The sequence below is a fragment of the Ziziphus jujuba genome, chromosome 1 (genome assembly GCF_031755915.1).
Source record: "Ziziphus jujuba cultivar Dongzao chromosome 1, ASM3175591v1".
Classification (NCBI taxonomy): Eukaryota; Viridiplantae; Streptophyta; class Magnoliopsida; order Rosales; family Rhamnaceae; genus Ziziphus; species Ziziphus jujuba.
The window spans coordinates 6,028,843-6,042,453 of record NC_083379.1 but is presented as its reverse complement, the minus strand read 5'-3'; the positions used below and the strand labels follow the sequence as shown (position 1 = coordinate 6,042,453).

At 27.6% G+C, this 13,611-nt stretch overlaps 1 protein-coding gene across 1 annotated transcript; it reads left to right on the top strand.

Moving 5' to 3' along the window:
* The first annotated feature begins 6,761 nt into the window (after positions 1-6,761).
* On the top strand, positions 6,762-8,920 carry LOC107412732 (protein SRG1). The gene is made up of 4 exons (XM_016020552.4): positions 6,762-7,113; positions 7,499-7,743; positions 7,855-8,179; positions 8,297-8,920. The coding sequence occupies exons 1-4, from the start codon at positions 6,823-6,825 to the stop codon at positions 8,549-8,551; spliced, it is 1,116 nt and encodes a 371-aa protein (XP_015876038.1). The 5' UTR covers positions 6,762-6,822; the 3' UTR covers positions 8,552-8,920.
* Positions 8,921-13,611: the final 4,691 nt, after the last annotated feature.

Below are 13,611 nucleotides of genomic sequence, written 5' to 3'. Positions count from 1 at the left end.
AAAAACACTCTTTAATTAGTACCTTAAAATGTTTTTATGAAGAGATATATATATATATATATATATGTATATTTTCGTGATGGGTTATTGGTTTCACCTTGAACCACATGGGTTTTTGTGGGCCAAGTCACTGGGTTTAACCCATAAAATTTTGTTAAGGCCTCAGATTATTTAGACTATATTATGACCCAGTAGTAACACCCATTAGCGCATGTCAATCCTACCCGTTGCGAAATGTTCGTAGCTTCAGTCATCAAAAGTTGTGACCAGAAGCAAGTGGGCTGGGCCAGTTGATGGATAAATCCAACTCCTACCCATAAATTACATTTGGGATTGGGATTAGGATCCTAGTGCCGATGAATATCATAGAGAAACCGAATGACTTCCCGAACAACCCAGACGAACACCATGGTTTATTTCAGGCGAAGGTGATTCAAACTCGCGATCTTGAGGGCAACACGTAAGATGACGTGTCGTTGCAACAAACATCTACGTGAAAGTAGAGCGAGTAGAATGAATTCAATAGACGATGGAGTAGGAATAAGCCATTCGAGGTTACGTCAGCCTGATCCAATTCAAAGAAGAAGAGAAAAAGAAATTATATTGGAATGCGTGTATCTGATCTTTTTTGTCCATACAGAGGAGGTGAAGTGCCAGAGGAGTTAAGTCGCCAGCGCCGTGTCTCATCTAATAGAAAACAACTACTCAAATCTCGTATCTACCTCCCTCTTGCTCCATTTAATGAATCCTAATAAATAAGAAAAGCCCCGTATAGACTAGACTCCTATCCACACACATCAACACTCCAAGGTGATCCATCACAACATTGTTAAAGGAAAGAGCGAGTGGGTGTATCATGCATTAATGTACAAAACTGGAGCAAAGTTTGATCTTCATTTAGTTTTCCTTCTTCACCTTTGTTTTTTTAAAATATATATAAAATTTTACGGTGCGGATAGTAACCATCCGGTCTACACTTAAAGTTGATATTTTTTAAATGAAAACGTTGGCTTTAATGGTATAGTATATAGTAAAACCGATGCTTTTTGGATATACTGGAGCAAAGTTTGATCTTCGTTTAGCTTTCCTTCTTCACCTTTGTTTTTTTAAAATATATACAGAATTTTACGGTACGGATAGTATGCATGCGGTCCACACTCAAAGCTGATGTTTCTTGAATAAAAGCGTTAGCTTTGATATGTATAGTGTATAGCAAAGCCGACGTTTTTTGGATTTAGATGTGTCTGCATGTGGATCGTCCGTACTGTAAAAAGACTATATATATATATATATTTTTTTTTTTTTTTCTTTGTTAAATAAAGAATTATTCTATAAAGTTTGTCTAAACTGTAAAGCATGAAAGATCTTCAATGGACCATTATATATATATATATATATATATAGGGTAATATTTTGATCAAAATTCTTGGATTAATTGCTAATTGCTACCCTTAATTATCAAACTATTTGAACTGAATTCTTAAGTTTGTAATTGCTTACATGAGCTTTAAAGTTTTAAATTTATTGCAAATCAATTTAATTGACTAACAATATTAATTTTACTTTAGATATCTTAGCATACGGATGCTATGCTGACATCATAATTAATTTTTAGCCAAAAAAAATATATTGTATTATTTTTTTCATTTTATATTAATGGTTTTTTTCTTTGAAATTTTCTATATATTCCTATTTATTTAAATTAAAATTCCAAAGAAATTAAACATTTTTTAATCTAAAATAAGACTAATAAATAAAATAAAATTGAAAATTGAAAATTTTGGTGTAAACCATAAAATTAGATCAAAACTGTAAATATTAAAATCAAACTTAAAATTAGACAAAAATAAAAACAAAACTAAAAATTTTTGCTTTAGTAAAACTATTTTTATTAGACCAAAAATTAAATAAAATAGTTTAGATTTTTATTATTTTTAAATTCTTATCTTTTTAAGAAAAAATGATTCATTCTACTTTTAATTTTTCTATGGTTGTTCATTCCTTATAGAATTCAGTAATTCATAAGTGAATGTAAGCAGGTCTACCGTCTTTTTCTTCTTTGACCAAAATGAAAAACCATAAAAATTAAAATTTATTTCATTTTTGTCTAATTTTTATTTTTTTTGTTATTTTGGACTAATTTTTTTTTTAATGTTTTGGGCATAAAAATTATTATTAATTTTTTATCTAATAAAAAAAATTCCAATTTTACTTTGAATTTTTATCTTTGGCCTAATTTGAAGTAAAAAAATATTTAATTTCTTTGGGGTTTTAATCTAAATAAAATAGAATTGGATATAATTTTTCAAATAAAAAATCATAAATATAAAAAAATTATTTTTTTAGAAAAATAATTTTTTTATTTTTATTTTTTATTAAAAAAAACTAATAATAGCATGTTGATGTTATCTAACAATAAAATTAACACCGTTAATCAATTGAGCTAATTTGCAACAAATTTAAAACTTTAAAATTTAATTCCAACAATTTCAAACTTCAATTTCGATTAACATAACTTTAAAATTTTAGGATACTAATCAGTAATTAATCCAAAAAATTTTGTTACTAGAGTTACCAAGTAGCAGGTTATCCACTCTTATAGCTTTTGAACTTTTTACCATAGTTTACATAAATTATGATATATTTTCTTTCAGTGTATATATCTATATATATATATATATATATATATCATATGTTTAATTTACATCCACCACTTTTATCTTCATCTGATATAGTCCACCCAAACGACGTGGGCATCACTAAGGTTATAAGATTATCTTCTACTTAAATATATAAGTTGTTGAATCCCAAAAGTAGAAAATGAAAGCTAACTACATATATGGCACGGTTTACAATATAGGTCGTGATTTAATTTCCATCCATATTGTTTGACTAATTTTAGGATTATGATCTACAAATCCAATCAATAGCAAATCATTCCGAGTCACGTGGATGCCTCTATTGGAATTAAATTAACCAATGATAATGTGATCTTTAAAAGAGTTTCGATTGTCGGGATTAATCTTTTGGTTTGTCTCTAATCTAGTCAATTGGATCGTCTCATCCAAAAAACTAGTCAATTGTGTTACAAGTAGATATATGTTTTACATGCTCACTTATTATCCCTGGATTGGAAGTGCGCTCAAGTGTTAAAGGAGTAATAGTAAAGGTTAATAAAAACAAAGCAGTAATACTAGAAAAACCCAACTTGTTTATCAACATTATTTTCAAACTGATATGTCACTATATTATATGGGCTTATATTTGGTTTCCTTTATGCATTTAACAGCTAATTTCCTTCCTTAAAAAAAAATAAATAAATACAAACCAAAAGAAAAAACAATAATTAAGGTCACTTTATCCATGTTTAGTTGATATTATTTTGTAAACAATAATATATTGCCATGTTATTTGTCACAATAGTTTTATTATTATTATTTTTTGGATCAATTATCATGTAAATTAGTAAACAAAACTTTATATTTTTATATAACTCAAAACAAAAATAAGAATAAATGAAATTCATATATAAAACAATGCCACGTTAGTTGATAGTATCTTATTATTGAAACAAAAGATTATGAGACAGCACCAACTGTTGTATTTTTTGAACAATACCATGGACAATAAAATGCAAAAACTACTTTTCAAATGTTAGAAGTCAAACATAGCGTAAGATTACTTTCTAAACTAGGTAGGCCACATTTCACTTTCACAATACAGCACTTGACAAGCAGAGATATGGCCCTTTTTCATGTTCTTCACCAGTCCATACCTGTACTTAGTGAATCAAGACCAAGCCTTTCGAGTTAGATAGAATACATAGATAAATGTAAATTCGGTGAACTTTTGCCATCACCGATGACGTTTTTATTATGCAATTGACTTAGTATATTTCTTATGTTTATATACCCATTAAGATAATCATGCTCCAGCTTCTAGGTTGTCTTAAAAAGAAACGTGTTTTTATCTCTCAAATAGTAAAGATAGTTAAATCAAAGATTAGTCAAACAAGATGTATATATCTGCTCTATAATAAACTATGGGCCTGAAAATAGACACATAATTTGAAAATTTCATTGTAAATAAGCATATAATAATGAATAGTCAAACAATCTATATCGACTTTTCTTTCATTTGGAATAAAACAAATCATTATTACGCACGTTTTATTGCTGTGTAGGAGGTTTAAATTATTACATTCCGTATGCAATAAGCAGTTGCTGAAAATAATATCCACTGATGAGCTAAACTTAGCTCCACTTGTTCATCAAGAAATAATGTGGGAAGCAATCAATAAATTAAATATATTCATCTTATGCACAACATGTTATACCCACCATTCGTTGGGAAGGTCTTTGGAACATTAGTGGAAGACCTAATAATTAAATTTTTGGGTAGGTAGTCCAAATCAAGACTTGACCGACAGAAAAAAAATTATTTCCATGTTCATGAAACATTTTTGTTGTCTAATATTGTCTATAGTCATCCATAATTTTAAATATAGGGGTGTTAATTTTTCATTTTAAGAAAAAAAATAAAACTCTATATAAGGTTGGGTTTAAGGGTGGGTTTGATTCCCAAATTAAAATTGTTTTAATAGAATTTTTTGAATTCAAAATGAGAGACTACATTAAAGTGAATATATTTAGTCAAATTGAAAAAAGCTACCAAGCTTAATGTGTAAATATTTATGCACATTGATTATAACTTACCTTTAAAAATTCTTAATTATAGTTAAGGTTTTGGATTCGAGTATTTCTAATATTAAAAAATGATTCAATTTAAAAATTCAATTTTTAGCGAACCATGTGGAATGATTATATGTATAACTATTTTCTTTTTTAATTACATACAAGTATAACTCTTTACATATAAGATTTGAAAAAATATATGAACTGTTAAAATAAATATAAAACTGTCTACCTTTCAATGGTTTAAATTTTGAAAAATAGTAATATTAGGACTAGAAACATGTTCAAAACCTGGAAAAACTTTTCTATATAAACTATATCAACCAAGTTAATTAAGCCAAAAAATAAAGACCATAAGGATTCTGAGTTTAAAAACTTGGCTAAATTGTTTTGACAAAACTCCAAAGGATTTATTCATTTTTTTTAATTCTATGTTTTCTTCCTAGCTATATATCCCTCAAGTAGTTAAACACAAGAAAATTTGTACATAATTGTTTATATTTAAAGAGAGATAGATTAATTCAAGGGGAAAAAATGGAGAACATTACGTACATGAGATAATAAGAAATTGATGAGTCACTTTTTATATTTATTATTTTTTTGTTTTTGGAAGATTGGTATTAGCATAAAAGAGATGTTGTTTCATTGACTTAGTTTACTAAAATTAAGGAGCTAGAGAAAATTTCCATCATCAACCAAACACGGCCTAAGAGTTTCTGAATTAACGTTTAATAGAGGTCCTCCGACAACTGGGATTCTGCTTAACTCTTGTTGCATTTCAAAGGGCACTTGCGAAATTACGATTTTAACATGTTGAGACATCTCAATATCTTTGTAGCTCTACATATTATAATAATCCTACAAGTGATGTCATTTGGGCAAGAAAACACCACTGGAAAGGACTAGATTCTCACCATTCATGCCATTCTGATCATTCATCGATTCTCTCTCTCTCTCTCTCTCTCTCTCTCTGTGGTCCAAATGGCTCTTACTTCGTCAAACATCCTAGCTTTCAAATCCATCCATTGATATTATTGTGAGAGAAAAAGACTCAATTTAGTAAATTATTAACACGGGTTTTTTTAGGAGAGATTATTCAGTTCATCGGATATGTACACTGTACATATGTACATCTTTCCTTTCATATAGGATATGAATTTTATTACGTGGGATCCACGAGAGGAAGGATGTATATACATAATATATTGAATAATTTTTCTTTTCTTAATATACAGTCCACATGATCAAATTTCAGAAAAATCCCACCATGATTAAATTTGATTGGCTAATTTCCAATTTAAACATATAGTTATCGAACCTATATTTAGTAACTTCATCTTTTGCCAAGAGCATATCCTCTTTAACATTACTTGCATGATGCAAGTGATCCTTTCTTCAGGGGGAAAAATAGTTTTTTTTACATATGGTAAAAAACAAAATATTAACCTTCAATTAGTTCTCTAATCTAATCTCGAGCCGTCTCTGGGAAGAGAAGTTAAGTTCAATTTCTTGATCGTGAGATTAAATTTCCTATTTTCAAATTAAAATAATAACAATATTTTTTTTTTTTATTAATAGGTTTGTTTTATGAGTTTACTTTCTCAAAAAGTTTTTAATATAATAAATAAATAAATAATGCTTTAAATGCTGCCAATTAATAATTGACATCTCATACTAGATTCCATTAGAGATGGTCAAAATGGCAACAGAAGTAATACCCTAATTTTTTTTTTTACATAATACATATCCAATTTACATAGTATCTTAAAGTTCAATGGATCAATCGATATAATACAGGATTTAAAAAGGTTAATTGATGCATGTCGATGTAGCCAGGTCTAAACTTGTCCTTCTGCAAGAAAAATAGATATATGACCGAATCCAACAAGCCGGCAGATTAATGACTTTGTGGAAGGATTAACGGCGAAAGTGGGTCCATGTTTAACATCGTTTGATTCCATAAGCCTTCATTGTTATTTTTAGAAATATTTTGTTTTTTTTAATATATATATATATGTATATTAAAAAAAACTTTTAATTAAAACCGCTATATATAGCACCCATTTGTGTACATTGTTGGGGCATCAGTAGGCGCAGTACAATAGCTTAGGCTTAATTGTTAAGAAATATGGGATCAGAACGAGCATTAGGCTTTGAGAGCTTTGGTGATGATCAATATTCACTAGTCAACGTTCAGGAGCTCACCAGAGAGCCACTGATTGCAGTACCACATCGCTATGTGCGTGTGGACGATCATCATCATCATCATCTACAATCACCTCCGACTGATCATCATCTCCTTGGCATGGAAACCAGTATCCCCACCATTGACATGAGTAAATTAGTCAAACCTGAAGCCATGGATATTGATGAACTTGAAAAGTTGCATTTAACTTGCAAAGAATGGGGCATCTTCCAGGTTTGTAGTTCCCAACCCATATCTCACTTTTATATAATTCAAGCTTCAACTATGTTTTTGGAATATATATATATTCATGTATACTTTTTTATACTGGAACAGTGAAGAAAATTTTGGAACAAAAAAAAGGTGTATATAAATTAATTTTGTTAATTTTATGTACATGCATATATATGGAGAGAAGAAGCAGTTGGCCAGACTCATGTACAATCTTATACATAATCACCATGCATGGGTTTAATAAAATAAAAAAATAAAATGAAAATATACTGTAGCTATATGTTTATGAGAAATTACATAAGGAATTATATAATATTATAAATTTCTTACGTATGGAGAACGTTTCATGTATATCATCTTCTTGTTGTTTCCTATTCATGTACAGTTGGTGAATCATGGAATCAAGAATCAATTGCTAGAGAAGCTGAAAAATGAGACTGAAGCTTGGTTTAAGCTTCCCTTCGAAGAGAAAATGAAATACCACATAAAGCCCGGTGAGGTTGAAGGCTATGGAGCCGTCGTCGAGAACGATGACAAAAAACTCGATTGGGGTGATAGGTTCTACATGATTATCAACCCTATTAATCGAAGAAAGCCTAACCTCTTCCCAGAGCTCCCTTCATCCCTTAGGTAATTATCATCTATATCTATCTATATATATATATATATATATTAAATCGACTTATAAGAAACTGACTGTACAATATATATATATATATATATATATATATATAACTGTAGGAACACCTTAGAGTGTTATTTCCAAGAGTTGAACAAGCTTGCCATGAGACTTCTGAAACTGCTAGGTCAAGCCCTGAAAATCGAAGAGAAAGTGATAGAAGAATTGCTGGAAGATGGAATGCAATCGGTGAGGATGACATATTATCCACCATGCCCAAATCCAGATCTTGTAGTTGGCCTAAGACCTCATTCAGACGCCACAGCCATCACCATCCTTAACCAACTCAATGGAGTTGATGGCTTCCAGATTAAAAGGAATGGACTCTGGACTCCAGTCAAATTCCTTGAAAATGCTTTTGCAGTGAACGTGGGGGACATTCTTGAGGTTTAATTAATTTTAATTAATATCATTCTGAGTTTGAAATTATTACTCTATAATATTTTATTCATTTTTTCAAAACTTATATTAATTTCTTAATTATTTAAAAATTCATATTTGTAGATTATGAGCAATGGTATGTATGAAAGCTTGGAGCATAGGGTAACGGTAAATTCAAGCAAAGAAAGGATATCGGTTGCTATGTTCTTCAACCCAAAATTTGAGGCAGAGATTGGACCAGTGGCCAGTTTGATTAACGCACAAAATCCACCTTTGTTTAAAAGAATCGGAATGGAAAAATACGCTCAGGATTACTTCTCCCGCCGTAGGCTCGACGGAAAGTCATACTTGGAGAAAATGAGGATTAAAAAAGAATAAAAAGCAACTAATATATGCTACTATACAGCTTGCATGCGCTTGATAAGAAAAGCATATATATATATTACTATTTATATATATGGTGTGTGGTTTGCATTATATAAAGTCATGTAATATAAATAAATGGAGATAGAGATAAGGAAAATCCCAAATGGCTATAGCTTGACTAAGTTCAGATCCGCCATATGTGGACAAGCCATTTATATGTATACAGTTCATGTTTAAGTGTGGTTGTTATATATATATATATATATATATATATGGTCAAGTCGATGTCTAGCTAGCTACTTAATTTGTTGTTAAAACTTCAAGGTTGCGCATGTGGTAGAATTTGATGTGGATACGCATCTTCATCATACTTTTTATAAATAAAGCAGATTATGGTTATATCTTTTTTTTTTTAAAAAAAATTAATTTCCATACCAACTCTTTCATTAATCTTTAGTCCCTCTTTATACATATATGCCAATTATAAAATTACCAATTAATTCTTGCAACCAAATTAATAAAGTGATCATTTTTGTATAAAATAATTCATTTCATTTTTTTCACACATAACTTAAATATAAATTACAAGTATGGTGATTTTTTTTTTTTCCATCTAAAATAATTTGCAAATGTAAAAATATGTTAGTTTGTTATATATAAAAAGTCCGAGGGTATATGTTACATATCGTGTAGTCTCCTGTTCATCTTAAAATCTCTTCACACAAATATGATCATTAAACTAAAAAATTTGATATGTTAAGTGTTAATTGTATTTTCATATCTTCAATTTTTAGAATATTACAATTTAATTGCTCAGCTTTTAAAAATTATGATTTGAGTTTGTAAACTTTTTAATTTATTGGAGATTAGATTAATCTCTAATTTGGCCAAAAAAATTGAAATTCTGTTATAAAAACAAGTTCGTAAATGGAACAATTATCAAATTGGTTGGCAAATTGCATCAAATTAAAAAAGATTATAAATCACTGTTTTAAAAGTTGAAAGTCTAAATTGTAAAATTTTACAAATTGTGAATATTAAAGTGCCATTAGCACTATATTTAAACTAAAACATATTTGTTAAACTAATACACGTATAAACCGATCCAGTAATGATACAACAAAATAAACTGATTGATTCATTACCAACCCCGACACATTATAACCATATTTTAAAATATCAAAACATTTTATGGAATTTTTATTTTTCAAACATATGGAAATGAAATTTAATGTTTAAATGAAAATAGACATAATTTTCAATTATATCTATCAAAATTTTCTATATTTCTCCATAATTTTTAAAGAAATTTCTATCATAATATACATGTCAAATCACTTACAATTTGATTAAAAAATCTATAATTTCCATAAAAATTTTAGAAATTTTCAAAAAATTTCCATAAAAATTTTGAAAATATCTATGATTTTTTTTTTTAAAAAAATTATCAAAAATTTATAAATATTATTGATGCATGGTAAAACATTTTGCCAATTAATGTTATTGATAGATTTTTACCTTTTAATTACCTTCTAATAATTAAGGAAATAAAAATTAAAAAAATTCACATTTAATAAATAATGTTTCAAAATTATACTAAATAAATCTACTTATCATATTCTTAAATAAAATTAGTTAAAATCCACCTTTCCATTACTATATATATATATATATATATATTACAATAATAAATTTAATATTTTTATAATATTATAAAGTAGATAAAAATTAGAATATATACCAAAATAGAAAGATATGCAGCGAATATATTATGTACAAACTCAACTATTAGATATTCATATTGATGATACATTAACAATTAAGGGCAAAATAATGAGAGGGATACATTTTTTAATAATTGCTTCTTGTATTTCACATCTTAAATGAGAATGGGAAAGATATCAATAATTTTCAACTACCAAGAAATTTTTTTAATATAAAACGGACATTTATAAAATATAATATAATTATAATAATTGTTCCATATATTTTAATTAATAAGTAATTTTTTTAAATATGTATTTTTTTCATATTTGTTTATTAATAATAATATATTTTTAATCATTACTATTTATTATAAATTGATTGATTAAGAAAAATATAATATCCATTCAACATTTGTAATTTTTATAGTCAATTTAATAATTAATTAATTAAATAAACGAATCCTAAAGTTTTAAAAAAAAAATTCATTTTTAAAATAAATTTTCATCATTTTTTATGAGTTTTATCAATATTCGATAATTTTTGATATTTTTGTAGATATTTTTATATTTTAAACCTTTAATATTTTCATTGATATTGAAAATTTGAACCTTGATTATAACTACCCTAAATATTGATACTATGTGGATCATTTTGTGTTAATTAGTCATCTGCAATTTTTCTCGGTTTACATAAATAATAATTTTCACAATTTTATAAAACTTGAACGACATTAATGATCAATTGTTTAATTGACATTGGGGTGTCAATGAGAAATATGTTTAAATCCAATAGATGGAAATGCAATTCCTCCCAAAATATAAAAAGCACCGAGTAGAATGAAGGCAATATTATTAATGCACTTTTATAAATAGTTCTTCCTTAATGAGCTGTGAGTTACTGTGACTCAATCAAAAATAATAATAATAATAACAAAAGAGCGAGGGTTTTATATGACAAGTGATGACAACTCATTTTTCTTATAAAGATATGGGAAAAACAATTTTAACAAAAACAATATGTAAATAATGTATCAATTGAGTTAAGTTTTCAATCAAAAATTTAAACTAGCTAGTCTGAAACTTTTAGATATCAATATACTACTGTTAGATATCGGCCCTCTTATTTCTATTAAATTAAACAAACAAATTCAAATGAAGAGATATTAATTATATAGAACATCAAACTCCATCCATATAGCCCACAAAAAGGGTATGTAAATAGAATATACCAAAAGTGCAACAAAAAACAGATAGGAAGAAGTGACGTTCAAATAAAGCCAAAAAACTGATAAAATTGTGAAAAAATCAAATTATAATTATAATCTTAGACCCACCCAACAACGAAAAGGAAAATTAAAGAAAGAATTTGACTAAAAGAGAGTAGTGAAAGTTCATGGAAATTAAGACCGAGATCGAGATAGATATAGCCTAGCAAGTCATCTAGTCGTCCATGTTTGATGTTGGAAACTAGTGGAAGGTGATTGTTCTGCTTAGTAGGAGGGCAACAAGTTTGTGAGGTTAAGTTCTGGGCCAATTAATCAACAAATACAAAAGCATTTATGTTATTTAACACATGAACATCCATGCATATATATATATATATATACACACACACACACAGATTCAGTAAAACTGAGTGCAATTTCGTGGAAACTTCTCAGATCAAGCTCATCAAACGTGGAAAACGGAAATTAAAAACAGAAGAACAATATGATTTTGGTTTCCTATATATATCTGGAAAGCACAATGTGCGTCTGCTAGGAGACAGAGTCAAAGAGATGATTATACGTGTTTGCCAATGGTAGCTGTCATATTAATCATTTAGTAGGATTTTTTCTTGAAAAGGTATAGATAATGGGTTTCATATGGTTTCCATTAACTTAAAATCAATATATATGATACACTTTAAAGAAATTAAAGCGTGGAGAGACTACAATGAAACTTCATAAAATAGTAATAATAATAAAGGGATTAGTGGTATTTTGTTTGTATTTTGCCTCCAAACCACGAAAGTCTTCACATTGCCTCATTTATTATTATTTTTTTTAATAGTCAAATCAGAGTTTGTCCTGAGATGCAAGGTGTGCAACCGCCCTCGCACAGGGCACCACGGCCACTTATATTAAAAATTTATTTTTATCAAAATTAAACGATAAAAAATTTGGACATAAAAGAATTTAAAAATATATAAATAGTAGATAAATATAGATATTTTTGAAAATAATAGATCATATTAATTAATAAGATTTTTTATTTTATTTTTAAAGTTCATATCACAATTAATCAAATATGATTACGGCAGCACTCTATATAATAATGCATTGTAAATAACATAAAAATTAATTAATAAAAATACCTTTATATCTTATTTTATAAAAAATTTGTGACTAAAAAAATAGATTTTTTATTTAAATTTAACTAGGATAAGATCAAAATTAATAGCTTTTTGAAAATAGAAATAGATTAAAATATATAAAAATAGCTTTTCAGAAAAGACTTATATATATAAATAAATAGATTAAAAAAAAAGGCACCTTTTTAAATTTTGTATAAAACACTTTAAATTTCAAGTCCTACCGTGAGTCAAATCATACATTATAAAATATGATTTATATAAATATCATGTTGATATAGATATATATTTAGAAAACATTTTTTACCTATTTAATTTTTATTTCTGTATAATGTATGTATATGTCTAATTTTTTTTTTAAATTAATATATCGCACAAAAGTTTCTAAAAATACAGTATATTTTAAAAATAAAATAATAGTTTAAAGGTAAACACATGACTTTTTGCAATATGCACGATTGAAGAAATAGTTCAAAATACAGTATATTTTAAAGTAGAAATAGTTTGGACTGCTATAACCTGAAGAAAAATTCCATTACCCTTTTTTTGTTTCTATCATAATGTTTTTGTTGTCAGCAATTTGCTTAGGATGCCATTGCTACTTTGTTCTACCCTCTCTCGTTTTTTTTCCCAGCCTGGTATAGCAGTTCTCTTCTACGTTTCATTTCCTTGTTTTATCTGCAATTTTTAACAAGGAGCATATTATTCTCAATTAGCAGATGGAACTAAAGAAATGTAATAAATTAAACTGCTCTAGCATGTTTTAAAAGCCAAAACAACTTCTCAGAAGCCATGCCAAACAAGGCTTCATTGCATGTTTATTGCAGTTTTTTTATCTGTTCTGCTGCCTCTGTTTCAGACTATGCAAAAGCTCAATCTGGTCTGAACAAGTTGATTCATCAGTTGATAAATAAAAATAAAAGTGAGGCATTTAATTAACAAAACTGATTGGACCCAAAAAAAAAAAAAATCCATACTATAATTAAATGTGGAACTTTGACGGCAGAGTGCAG